Source organism: Balearica regulorum, chromosome 31, assembly GCF_011004875.1.
Source record: "Balearica regulorum gibbericeps isolate bBalReg1 chromosome 31, bBalReg1.pri, whole genome shotgun sequence".
NCBI classification, from domain to species: Eukaryota; Metazoa; Chordata; class Aves; order Gruiformes; family Gruidae; genus Balearica; species Balearica regulorum.
In genome coordinates, this window is record NC_046214.1 from 368,545 (window position 1) to 381,868 (window position 13,324).

At 55.1% G+C, this 13,324-nt stretch overlaps 1 protein-coding gene and 1 pseudogene across 1 annotated transcript; one reads left to right on the forward strand and one right to left on the reverse strand.

Moving 5' to 3' along the window:
- LOC142598829 (scavenger receptor cysteine-rich type 1 protein M130-like) overlaps window positions 1-13,324 on the reverse strand; it is a 351,168-nt pseudogene that overhangs the window by 36,392 nt on the left and 301,452 nt on the right.
- On the forward strand, window positions 3,816-9,339 carry LOC142598806 (uncharacterized). Its single transcript, XM_075738231.1, has 12 exons — window positions 3,816-3,894; window positions 4,547-4,608; window positions 5,042-5,195; window positions 5,447-5,703; window positions 6,097-6,182; window positions 6,434-6,522; window positions 6,636-6,753; window positions 7,144-7,267; window positions 8,074-8,202; window positions 8,502-8,647; window positions 8,788-8,913; window positions 9,180-9,339. Coding segments are annotated over exons 1-12 (1,371 nt in total). The 3' UTR covers window positions 9,181-9,339.

Consider the following 13,324-nt stretch of genomic DNA (forward strand, 5'->3'; position numbering starts at 1 on the left):
ACCCCCCACTATCCCCTGGGAGCCATGGGCCATTTCCCTCTAATGATCAATAAACCCCTTCAGCAAAGCTGCGCTCTGTGGGGGTGTGTGTCCCTGTCCATGTCCCCTTTCCTCTGCCAGTGCCCCGGGTCCTCTCTGGCTGCACCACCGCCATGAGCAGAGTGGCTGAGGGAGCCCGGAGGCCTGGGGTGTCTCTGTAAAGGAGATCCCCTTCCCACCCAGCACGTGGCCCCCGATCAGGGCAGATTAGGGCAAACTGGAGTGTCCCCCCAGGAGGCTGGGAGAGGCAAGGGGCAGATCGTGACAGCCCTTGGAGGACGCGGTGCTTTGGAGGCACAGCAGGAAACAGGTTCTTACCAGGGCTCCAGTGTGCGCCATCCCCCACATCGCACAACAGGGTGTCGGGGCAGGAGAGGAGCATGGACAGGCAGCCCGGAGCCCCGGGTCCTCTGCCCCGCTCTGGGAGGGGTGGTGGTTCCCTGCCCCATGGACTCAGCCCTCCTGGCTTCACAGGAGATTTCAGAGCCCCACGCTAGGCCCATGTGCCTTCCTGGACCCCCAGCCGCACACCCTTATTGGGGTCACCTGCCATCACAGACCAGGAAGGCAGGTCATGGGCTCCCAACACTGGACGGACCTCTGCCCATCCGTCGTCATGTGTGGCCCAGCTTTGTGGGACTTTGTGTTCATTATCTCTCGGCTGTGGTTTTGGCAGGAGCTGTCAGCTGGGAAACCAAAAAAGGGTTTCCTTTTTTTTGGAAAAAAAAAAAGAAAAAGGGGAATCCAGAACCCAAAATTTACCAAGACACAGGCGTGAGAGAGCAAACATGGAGCCAAGGACAAGAAACGAACCTCGCTGCTCACAGTAATTGGTGCGCCATGGAGAAAGCACAGGCGCCACTTCCAGGAAGGTCAGCCTGGACTCTGCAAGAGTGTGACCCAGGGGGTCCCTGGCCTGGGAGGGATGCGGGAATCGATAGAGCTGTGTGAACCCATGAGCGATGTGCAGGGGAAGGGGGAGCAGGAGGAATAAAGATGGGGATTGGCAGAATCATAGAATCATGGAATACCAGGTTGGAAGGGACCTCAAGGATTCTCTGGTGCAACCTTTCTTGGCAAAAGCTCCATCTAGACAAGATGTCCCAGCACCCCGTCCAGCCGAATCTTAAAAGTCTCCTCCAATGTTGGGGAATCCACCACTTCCCTGGGGAGATTATTCCAACGGCTGATTGATCTCTTTGTGAAAAATTTTCCTCTTGTGTCCCATCAGAATCTCCCCAGGAGTAACTTGCACCCATTACGCCTTGTCTTTTCCATGGGATTCCTTGTAAAAAAGGAGTCTCCATCTTCTTTGTAGCCACCCTTTGACTACTGGAACATGGTGAGGAGGTCTCCCCTAAGCCTTCTTTTACAAGGCTTAACAAACCCAGTTCTCTCAGCCTTTCCTCATATGGCACGCTTCCCAGTCCTTGGGTCATCTCCGTGGCCCTTCTCTGGACCCTCTCCAGCCTGTCATGTCTGTCATCTCCATACCTTGGTAGCATCCTCTGCTGCATTTTCTTCAATCTTTAATTTATTTACAGGCTTTAGACACTGATGGCACAGCTACAGGTGGTATCTTCTCTCTATTGTTAGCACTCTGTTAGATCTGTTACATCTCTGATAGACAGCATTTGTGTAAAAGTCAGATGCTAGAGCTATAAAATGCTAGTTTGTGAAATACTGTACATTTCATTTCCAGAAAGTACATGCAAGAAAAACATCTACCTTCTTAGCTCAACTGTCACAGCTCTGCTAAACAACACAAACTCGCAGGCAATCTGGTACGAGACCGCCAATTGTGCTGAACTTCAGACGGCCAATGTAAACTTAAGCATTTTCTTCAGTGAGTCTCCATGTACTGGTGCTGTTTTCCAGCTTGGTATATCCAGCCCTCTGTGCTGCTTTTAGTGAATGTATCTGCTCTACCCATACGTGCACCCCCCAATTTTATTATTCTTATCAAGCTCTTCTCCGTTCCTACGTATTCATGTCCATTAAATGATTTTTTGGGGGGATTTCTTTAACCCGTCTCCTCCCACATGCCCAAAGGAGATGCCAGCTTTGTCCCTGAAGCCATTAGAGCCCTCCACATGCTTCTGATGCACAGAGATTCCACCAAGAGCTCCTCGACCTCACTCACCTTGTGGGTCAGTTAGAAGCAGCTGCTTCACAGTTCCAAGGTTATGGTGCTAAGCTTTCTATCTCTGCTGTAGGAGTGTCTAAAAAAATTCACTCCATAGCCAATGTGACTATGAAGCAGGTATCCTTTATTGCAGCGCTGGGAGTCGCACATGGATATTTCCACGAACGTGCGTCTCGACAAGAAACAAATTGTACGTGATTTCTATTACAAAAGCGTTACATATTCATTAGGTTTCCGATAAATGTAATACATATTCATTATTATTCCGGGAACTCATGAATATATGCTAATGTCCTGATACGCCTGCGCAGTTTCTTTCTCGGGTAGTCGTCAGGGGTCGTCCTCCTCAAATCTTCCTCTTTCACCTCTTCTTCAGTGTACACAGGTGTGTGACCTCTTCTTCATGATCTCCATTTTCAAGCTCAGCAACTTGTTACCCGTCCTGCCCAGATGGTCCCAGGCTTGTTGGCATATTGGGCCCCCTCTATCAGGATGCCTCAAACTTTGTGTCTTTTTTTCTAGTTCATACCCAAGGACTGTTCCCTAATTTACGGCTTCTCTTACTCTGTTTCTACATTCCAGCTATTTTACTAATTGTTTTCTTTCGTACTGGAGCATGAGACAGGCGAAGCCTGAGTTTGTGGGGCCTGACTCAAGTGTTTTTAAAATGGTTCTACACTAGTTAGTTTCCCTTATTCACCCTGAGGAGGAAGGAGCAGCAGAGACACCGGGTGACGGACTGACCACAACCCCCATTCCCCGTCCCCCTGTGCCGCTGGGGCGGGAGGAGGGAGAAAATTTGGAGTAAATTTAAGCCGGGGAAGCACAGAAGGCTGGGGGGGAGGTGTTTTAAGATTTGGTTTTATTTCTCATTCCTCTGTTTTGCTTGGTAATAAATTGGATTAATTTTCTTTTCTAAATTGAGCCTGTTTTGCCCATGACAGTAATTAGGGAACGATCTCTCCCCGTCCTTATCTCAACCCACGAGCCTCTCATTATAGTTTCTCTCCTCTGTCCAGCTGAGGAAGGGGGGCGTGTGATGGAGCAGCTCTGGTGATCAACCCACCACATTGTGAAGCACTACTGAGCCATAGCTACAACGTTGGTGTGTTATCAGGGCTGGTTTGGTCACAGATCCAACACACGGCACCGTATAGGCTGCTACGGAGAAAATGAACTCCGTCCCCACCAAAAGATGTTGGTGCAGGGGGCAGACGGGGATTTTGGAACAGGACTGGGGAGAAAGGGATGAATGTTTCCCTGGACAAGAGGTGAAATCTCTCTCCTCTCTCCCCAGCTGTGCTGTCTCCCTCCTGACGTCATAATGCACCTTCAAATGACGCAGGTTGATGTCACAGGGGGATGCCCCACATCACAGGGAGGTCTCCCCAGCGCCACGTCGGTGCTGGCACTTCCCGGCGAGGCCTGGGATCTGCTGGGCACTGCTCAGGGGCTCTCCACTGCTGCCCTTCGGAGCTGCTCCACAGCCAGGAGCAGGGTCAGGAGGCAGCGGGGCTGTGCTGGGGGACCCTCGCTGACAGGCAGAGCAGGGGCACGTCAGAGAGGAGTTTTGGGAGAGGAGCTGCGAAGAGCATCCCTTTCCCTGAGCTGAGGGCAAGCAGCCAGCGCGATGGAGGGCTGCTGCACCGTGGCCGTCAGCTTGGAGCTGAGCAGCTCGTTCCCCACGCTCCTGCGGCTCTCCACCAAGGGTGAGGGGTCTGGGAGCTCCTTCCCCAGGGGTTGCGCTGGGGCTGTCTGCTGTCAAAAGCTGCGGGGGGTGGCTGGAGAGGGCTGGGGTTTGCCACGAGAACCCTGCCCGAGGGTCCCACAGGGCTCAGGGGACAATGTAGCGACCAGAACTCCTGGCTGCCCGCAGCCCCCAGGCTCCCATGGGCATGGCTTGGTGCCCTGGCGAGGGGGGCCACCCAGGGCCAGCTTTCCCTGGGGGCTGGTACCTCTTGGGGTTCTGGCTCTGGGATGAAAAGGGGTCCTGCATCCCAGGGGCTGGGGGGTCCTTCAGCTCTCACAGGGCTCTCGTGAGCCAGCTGGAAATGCCTCTGCTGTAAATCAGCCCTTGACTTTGAACTAGTCTCCTTTGGGAGAACCTCCGTTCCTTCCCTCTGGAGCCTCTTGTGGTGCCAGGCTGGCAGATCACATCCTGGGCTGTGGGGTGCCATCCCTTTCTGGGCGTTAGGTGGCCACAGCCCTGATCCAGAGCCCTTCCCACGTCCCCTCTTCTGCTCCAGCCCTGCCCCGGGAGCAGAGCAAGGCGGGCAGTCTGAAATGGGGGCACAGCCCCCTTGCCGAGAGACACTGAGCTGGCTGGCCTGGAGCCTGACACCTCTTTCCCTTGCTTTCCAGAGGTTGTGGCTATCTGGGACGCTGTGTCCGCGTACATCCTGGCACAGATGAAGCTGGACAAGGTGGGTTGGCCTCTTGGTCTCTCTTTGTCCTGGACAGCCTGGGCGCTGGGGAGCGATCCCTCCCTGAGCATCGTGGCCGCACACCGAGACAACCTCATGTACCCGCAGCTGCTGCTTGGTCAACCAGGAGAAAAATCAAGTCCGGACCTAGTCTGAGAAAGAATTCAGTGCACGATGGGGCTTCACTCTTCCCTGTGGTCAGAGTGGAGAGACCAAGCAGAGAGACGGGGGATTATGCTGGGTCCATACCAAGGGTAACGGCTGGGAATCAGTCCCAGGTGTATTCCCTGGGCTGGAAATGTCTGGGATTTTCTGTGGCCAAGGGATGGCAGCAAGTATTTTGAGGAGGGCAAGAAAACAAATGGAGAACATGGGCCTTTTCCAAAGTTTTCACTTCACCCATCATCAGCCTTTTGTCTTTTTTCCTGGGCAGGGTGTCCTGCTCACAGGACTTGGGACCTTCGCTGTGGTCCGAGAGCAATTGCAGGGCAACGAAGAGGCATATGCGATTCGAAGACCAGTCTTCCAGCCGGACATCGATGCGTTACATCTGCAGGAGCTGGTGTTCCCTACAGTGGTTATCCCCGGTGAGAAGGCAGTGGCCACCCTCCACTTTCCCCCTCCACGTCTGGGGAAGGATGTGTGCTCTCTGCTCTTTGGAAAGGGCTGGGAGATGTCGGGAATGGCCTCCAAAGGTCAGGGGACAGCTTGAGCTCCCCCAAAACAAACCACTCCCCGAGAGCTGTTTTATAAACGACCGTTTCCCCGGCGTATCGTTACGAATCTTACACGGAAATTTGGCCTGCTGTGGCAGTGACGATGTTCCTCCTCCTCGCAGGCAACGTCAAGATCAAGCCGCTGAACTACAAGTGGCTGTCGCGAGCCACCTGCTTCCCGCAGCACGTGGTGGCGGAGTGTGTGCGAGAGACCATACGCTTGTACTCGTTCCAACTGCAGAACGGGCGGCGCCTCGCCTTCGCCTTCAAGGACATTGGCGTTCTGTCCTGCAAAGACGACGTCCTGTGCATGCGGTTTTATTACGACTGCGTCACCGGGCTGGAGGGGAAGGCCAGCCGGATTGCGCTGCTTCGCACTGTAAGTTGCTCAGGTTTTGAGGGCTGCTTCCGTTCTTTGGGAGCTTATGGAAGGGTGAGCAACCCAATCACCCTCGGCCAGCCTGGACGTGGCAGGCCAGTCAAACGCCTTTCCCCACACTCACCCCCGCTGACTTCTCCATTAGCAAAGAAAGTTTCTGCTGAGTTTCTGGGTCCTCGCCCTGCCAAAAGCCCGGCACTGTTACTGCACAGGCTCAGCGTTTGCTGTGCAGCTTCTCCAGAGCAGAGCAAGGGCTAATGCTCCTGGAGGAGGATTTGGAAGACTGGTTTGGAGAAGTGGCTTTCTTTTGGAGCGGGAGACAGGTCTGCTTCCTTTGGGAGCCAAAAGAGAACTGCCTTGGAAGCCTTCTAACAGCTCCATGTCACTTTGCAGAGGCTGTGGATGCCGGGTGCCAAGGTCTCCGGTGGAGCAACCACCGCTCGGGGGATGCAGGCTGCACCTGCCCAAGCGTTCCCGAGGTGAGTGCCTTTCCTCTGCAGCCCTTGACCAACCGAAGTCCTGAAGTCCCTGGTTTCTGGTTAAATAACGCTGATCTGGGGCTACGTGTGTGTTTTCTGGTGTTGGGGGCAGATTGCCAACAAAACCTGTGCGTGGCCACCAAGGACAAGGGATGCCATGCCTCGCACGACAGTCAGGAGGATTAGTGGTGGGGAGCTGCAGAGGGCAGGGGTCACCCTTCTTCACGCCTGTGTCCCCATCTGCTTTCCAGGTTTCGGTTCATTGTCATCAGCAGATCGGTGGCCAAGGCGTTCTCCACCTGGCACAAGAAGGCTGCAGGAAAGCACAGGACCAGCAGAGGTACGGGAACAGGTCCCGCTGTCCAGGTGGGCCCTGCCCCACACTGGGTGACCACAGCCCCGTTAAAACGCACTCCCCACGGGGCTGCTCTGAAGAGCTTCCTCCTTTCCCAGCTTCCCAGGGGTGTCCTGACAAGCTGCTGCAGAGGCGGGTGAGGCTCTCCCTGCCCGTACTGCCAAGCCAGGGGCCAGGCACCGGGCAGCCAGACATGGAGAAGAAGACTTCTGCCAGGTGAGACCCTTGTGGGAAGAGATGAAAGGGGCCCTTGCACCCATGTAGGAGAGACATCCCGTTTGGAGACTGGCCGTAGGGACTGGGGAAGGTCCCTGGCACAGGCCCCATGCTTTGTATGAGCTTGTTTGCCCCATCGCAGGCCCCTTAGTGGGGAAGGTGGCGGATGTGGAGTGCACCCCACATCACTTTGCTTGCCCTTACAACAGACCTGAGGTGCAGTCCTCTGCCATCCGTCCCATGGGGCTCAGGAAAGACTTCCCCTTGCCATGGGAAACGGCCCCACCTCCCCTGCTTCTTCTGCCAGCCTGGGGAGCTTTGATACCCGCTGCAAGTGGGAGACCAAATTGCCCTGTGCTCATGCCGGCTCCTCCTGGTGTCTCTTTGCAGCGTGCTCCCCCCATGTCCAGGCAGCTCCCCCAAGACCAAGGAGGCAGGCAGGCAGGAGCCATTTCCTCCAGCCAGGCCCACCGCTGCAATCCCGTCCTCCGAAGGCTGCAAGAGAGTGCTGCAGGTACGTGCTCTGCCTTGCTGTAACTACCGCGCCACTGAGACTCGGCTAAAGCCTCTTTGTGCGGAGAGCCGATCTGAAAGGATCCCTTGGCGTGCGTTCGTTGTAACCTGCCTGTCACCCCCTTCGGATCTAACCCCTACCTAACCCCCAGAAAGGCATCATAGAATCATCAAATCATAGAATCTTTAAGGTTGGAAAGGACCTCTAAGATCATCAAGTCCAACCGTCCACCCAGCACCACCATGTCTACTAAACCATGTCCCAAAGTGCCACGCCTACGCCTGTTTTTGAACACCTCCAGGGACGGGGACTCCACCACCTCTCTGGGCAGCCTGTTCCAATGCCTGACCACTCTTTTGGTGAAGAAATTTCTCCTAATGTCCAATCTAAACCTGCCCTGACACACCTTGAAGCCATTTCCTCTTGTCCTATCGCTTGTTATCTGGGAGAAGAGACCAACACCCACCTCACTACAACCTCCTTTGAGGTAGTTGTAGAGAGCGATCAGGTCTCCCCTTCAGCCTCCTCTTCTCCAGACTAAGGTTGCCATGAAACACTTTATTCTGGCCAGGGGCTATGGAAAATGTCCAAGTCCTTCCGAGGCGGTTGGCAGTGGAGGTCTTTGGTCACTCAGCCGTGCTTGCCATGCGTTGGCGTGACTCCGCGGCCCCTGATCTGGTAGGGGAAAAGCGCTGTCGACCGACCGGCTGAGGCAAGGGGCACCACCACTATGGGTCAGAGCCAAAGGAAGCCCCTCCAGGAGCTGAGACTAATCCTGGCTGCTGCTGCGTTTCCGTCCCCTCCAGGAGGTCTGGCAGCTGTCTGCAGAGTGGGAGCAAGTGAAGACCCGGTGGCAAGAGCGACGAGAGCAAGCGAAGGCAGAATGGGCGGCGTGGGAAGCCTGGGCTGCAGGGGAGGACCGCCAGCCGCCCCAGGTACGGGCAGTGATTGACACCGCTGAGAGCAGCAGCGACCCTCTCTGTCGGGGGTCTCCAGGGGGTTGGAGCAGGACTGACACCCAGCTGCAGGGCAGGGGTTTGCCTGCTCATCCCCGTGGGGGAGAGATGGGCAGCAGGATCCGAGGGGCAAAAGCAGCCGTCAGCCGTGGTGGCGGGCACGTGGTGCTTAGTCTCCCGGCTCCCAGGTCCTGCTGCAGGCTCCTTTCAAGAGGTCCTCTGGGGAACGGCACCTCTGTCTGCCGTCTGGTTTGCTGAGAGCATCTCCTCTTGGGCAGGCACTCGGCACTGGAGGCACTTGGATTCCCCACCCTCCGGCCCAGCCCAGGAGAAAGGAGGTCAACGAGAGGTGGAGGAAGGCGGAAAACCCTCTCCCAGCAGAGGAGATGGCAGCAGCAGCCCAGCTGAAGAGACTCCAGCCTGAGTAAGTGTGCGCTGGCTCTGGACACAGCCTGGGGCAGTCGAGCAGCCATGACCCCGCAGAGCTGTCCAGGTCCCCCGTCCCTGCATCCGGGGCTTGCGTAGGACAGAGGCTGAGGGATGCTGTTTCCCTGTTTGTCGCAGCCACCTTTCCCCACGAGCGGTCCAGGTCCTCAACAGGCTGGAGCCGCACCAAGCGCGGAGGAACATTTTCAAACACGTCGCTGAGAACAACAGGCGGCATCAAGAGCGGCAGAGGCAGCTCCCCTGGTAACTATCTCCAGAAAGGCACGGTGCTTCCTCCGGCTGCAGGGCCCATCCCTCCACGGAGGGCAGCCCCGGGGGGAAAGAGGGCATTTCTCTGACAGCCCTCGTGCGGCAGAAGCCGGTTTTGGAGGGTGGGTTTGGGCTGGACCTCCCTGACACCCAAGGGGCACTGCCTGGGCACCCAGAATTGGCTTTCCATGTGGGATGTAAAAGTGCTGTCTGAAGACAGAGGGATCCCTGTGATGGCTGGCGCTCCCCTTTCCAAACAGAGAGCACGTCCTTCCCTTGCAGAGTCCTGCCCCAAGACACCTTGCCCCGAGGGGGGACACCTGTACGGGACATCCAAGGTCTCAGCTCCACCTGACTCAGCCCCAGGCTGACCAGCTGCACCTGGGACCTTCTCCTGGGCTTGGGCATCAGGGGCCTCTCCCACTGAAGTGACACCTTGAAGCTTCTTTGCAAGCAGATCCCATCATGGGTGGCCTGAGCTACGCCTGCAGGATTTCTCTGCCTTCTCTCCGTCCATAGAATCATTCGCTTTTCTTTCTTCCTCCCTAGCACTAGATGCTGGTACCGCAGCAGAGGAGAAGGTGCCGGGAGCGGTGGCTGTTAGCGAAGGCGCCGGGAGGCTTCTCAGCTGCCAAGATCCACCTCTAAAGACAAAATAAAGAGGTCTGGAGCTGTTCCCATCTGGACCGGCTGGTCTGTGCCTGGTGATGGATCCATCTAAAGGGATTACCCCCCCCCCCCCCCCGACATGTGATCCCAGAACTGCTCGCAGGGGCAGGAGGGAATAAAGTCCACGCACACCCCACAGCGCGAACACGTCCACATCCCAACACACAGGCAGGATGATGCAGGTGGTGCTCGCGCTCTCCCCGGGAAACCAGCACAGAAAGAACCAGTGAGAGAAGCCTCACGTTCACAGCTCTGGTCCTCGTGGGGGACCTGAACCGCTCTGGTGCCTGCCGGATGGACAAATCCAGCAGGGATCAAGCGATGCAGGAGATTTCTAGTGCACATTTCCTGGCAGGGGTGATGGAGGAACGAAGGAGGAGAGGTGCTCTGCTGGACCTGGCACTGGTGAACAAGGCAGAACTGGTTGGGGATTTGAAAGCCAGCAGCAGCCTTGGCTGCAGGGAGCCTGAGGTGGTAGAGTTGAGGATGCGGAGGGGAGGGAGCAGGGCAAAAAGCCAAGACCACAGCCCTGGCTTCCAGGAGAGCAGACTTCCACCCTGCCAGAGACCCCAACTCTGCTCCCTGCTCTGGCCAGGCCCAGCCTTGGGAACCAGCTGGTGGCCACGAGGAGACAAAACAAGGGGGGAGAAGAGTGGGGTGGGGAGGCACGGCAAGTATCTGTTCAGAAAAATTGTCTGCTGGGCTGTCTGCGTCTTCCCCAGACAGGGAGATTCCCTGAGCCGTGGCTGACAGCTCCGAGCGATAAGGGTGTAAATCGACTTTTGCGAGAAACTCCCTCAGAGCTAAAAACTGTAATGCTGACTTTTTGAGGTCCTCCTTGAGTAAGTTCATGGGCAGACCTGTTAACACATGCTGTTACCTTACTCACAGTTGGAGGATTTTTTGCAGGGAACCACCGAACAAATTAAAACACGTCGGGGCTCTGGGGAAGTGTCTCGTCAAGAGCTGTTTCAATAAGCCTTAAAATTGGGGGTGCCCCAACGCCAAATAGATGGGGTACCCTCTGCTCAATCAGCCGTGATGGTCCAGCAGAAAAGCAAGGGAACAGCGGGAAAGGAGGGGCTGCTTAAGCCACAGAAGCAGTGTCCCTACAGTCCCCTGAGACAGGAGCTGAGAAAAATGGCTGGAGAAGATCAGGAGCAGGGAAAGGTGTGGCAGGGACCATACAAGAGCCAGCAGGGTCCCTAAACCAAGAAAGGCTCGCCTTCAAGAATAACAACCTTTTAATCTGCCTTAAGGCCCTGAAAGCAGAGTCACTCGACTTTATCGTGGATATGGGAGCACAAATGTTACCCCAAAAGTACTGTAGAAGCAGGGGGATTCAATACCACAGTTTAGGTAGCGTTGGGCTCAGAAATACCCACTTAGGGAGCTTTGGGGCTTAAAGCCTGTAATGCAGCACGTTTTTTGTGATCAGAAATAACCATTTAGGGAGCCTTTGGTCTCGGTCACCCTCCTTTAGGATGGTTTTGGGCTCCAAAACACCCGTTTAGGGAGATTTTTGGCTCAGTCACACCCACTTGGGGAGCTTTTAGTCTGCAAAACATCCACTTCAGAAACTTCTGGGCTGAAAAACCACCACTAAGGGAGCTTTTGGGGTCTAAAGCAGTGATGTAGGGAGGTTTTGGGGTCTAAACCGCTGATTTATGGGGAGACAGTGGGGTAGCCCTGTATGTTAGGGAGTGCTTTGACTATGTAGAGCTTGACGATGGTGGTGACAGGGTTGAGCGTGTCTGGGTAAGAATCAGGGGGGAGGCCACCAAGGCAGGTGTCACGGTGGGAGTCTGTTATAGACCACCTAAGTAAGACACACTTACTCAGGGGCCTTGTTGCTCAGAAGCATAAATTTAGGGAGCTTTTGAGCTGAAAACCAGTAATCTAGCAATTTTTGGTGAAGAGAAAGAACCATTTAGGGAGCTTTTGGTCTCAGACACCCCCGTTTAGCTGAGGAGTAGCTGCGGTCAGGGGGTGAGATGCCATGGCCGGCGGGCTGGGTTGGGTGAGCGCAGCAGGAGGAGGCCTGTGCCCTGACAGGGCCCTTCCCGGGGCGGCCTGACTCCTCTGGAAAGGGCCTGGCCAGAAGCTTCTGGCGTTTGACTTTCTTCCTCTGAAGGTGCCTGAACTCAACCGCCAGAAAGCTACGGGATCATGACAGGCAGCTCTTGCTGCCCAAAATCACCCCCCTCCATCAGTGGGACCCAGCCCCGGGGTCTGTGGCAGCACGGGGGGCAGCAGGCGCAGGGCAGCTCCGTGAGGAGAGGCCTGGGCTGCCCCGGAGCCTTGCGGCTCACAAACACCCATGTAGGGATGTTTTGGGCTCACAGGCAGCAGTTCAGGGAGCTTTTGGGATTCAAAGATGACATTTGCGGAGCTGTGGGATCAGACACAGCCTTGTAGGGAGATTTTTGGGTTCACACGGACCTATTTAGGGAGATTTTGGGACCAGACACCGCCACGTAGGGAGCCGTTAGGCGAAGAAACAGCAACTTAGGGAAGTTTTGGGCTGAAAACCAGCCACTTAGGGAGCTTTTTTGCTGATAAAGAGCTACTTAGGGAGCTTTTGGTTTTGTAAAGCACTGATTTAGGAAGCTTTTTGCGTCTGGAAAAAACAGTTTGGGAGCTTTCAGGATCCAAACCACCAATTTAGAGATCTTTGGGGCTCAAAAACGTCATTTTAGGGAGATTTGGACTAAACCCACTTTTTTACGAACCTTTAGGGCTCAGAAACACCCGTTGAGGGATTTGTTGAGATCACAGACAGCAATTTAGGGAGCTTTTGGGATTGAAAGAAGACCTTCATGGAGCTGTGGGATCAGACACACCCTTGTAGGGAGATTTTGGGTTCACACAGACCTATTTAGGGAGCTTTTGGGCCTCCAAAACACTTACTTAGGCAGCTTTGGGGCTCTGAAACACAGTTTGTTAACTTTCGAGATCAAAAATTTTGATTTGGGTTGTGTTGCAGCTCAGAAACATCCATTATAGGAGATTTGGTAAGTCAAAAACACTTGTATGGGGAGCTCTGGGTCTCAGAAACACTAACATAGGGCGCTTGGTTGCTCAGAAGCATAAATTTAGGGAGCTTTTGGGCTCAACCCCAGTAATTTAGCAAGTTTATTTTGTGATCAGGAATAAACATTTAGGGAGCCTTTGGTCTCGGTCACCCTCCTTTAGGGTGGTTTTGGGCTCCCAAACACCCATTTAGGGAGATTTTTGGCTCAGACACACCCACTTGGGGAGCTTTTAGTCTGCGAAACATCCACTTCAGAAACTTCTGGGCTGAAAAACCACCCCTAAGGGAGCTTTTGGGGTCTAAAGCAGTGATGTAGGCAGGTTTTGGAGTCTAAACCGCTGATTTATGGGGAGACAGTGGGGTAGCCCTGTATGTTAGGGAGTGCTTTGACTATGTAGAGCTTGACGATGGTGGTGACAGGGTTGAGCGTGTCTGGGTAAGAATCAGGGGGGAGGCCACCAAGGCAGGTGTCACAGTGGGAGTCTGTTATAGGCACATTTTGGGCTCTGCCTTTCGGGACTGGAACAGGTGGTGACAGCCCTGTCCTGTCCCCCTCCAGCAGCAGGAGGAGATGATCATCCCTGGATGACCCCCCACTATCCCCTGGGAGCCATGGGCCATTTCCCTCTAATGATCAATAAACCCCTTCAGCAAAGCTACGCTCTGTGGGGTGTGTGTCCCTGTCCATGTCCCCTCTCCTCT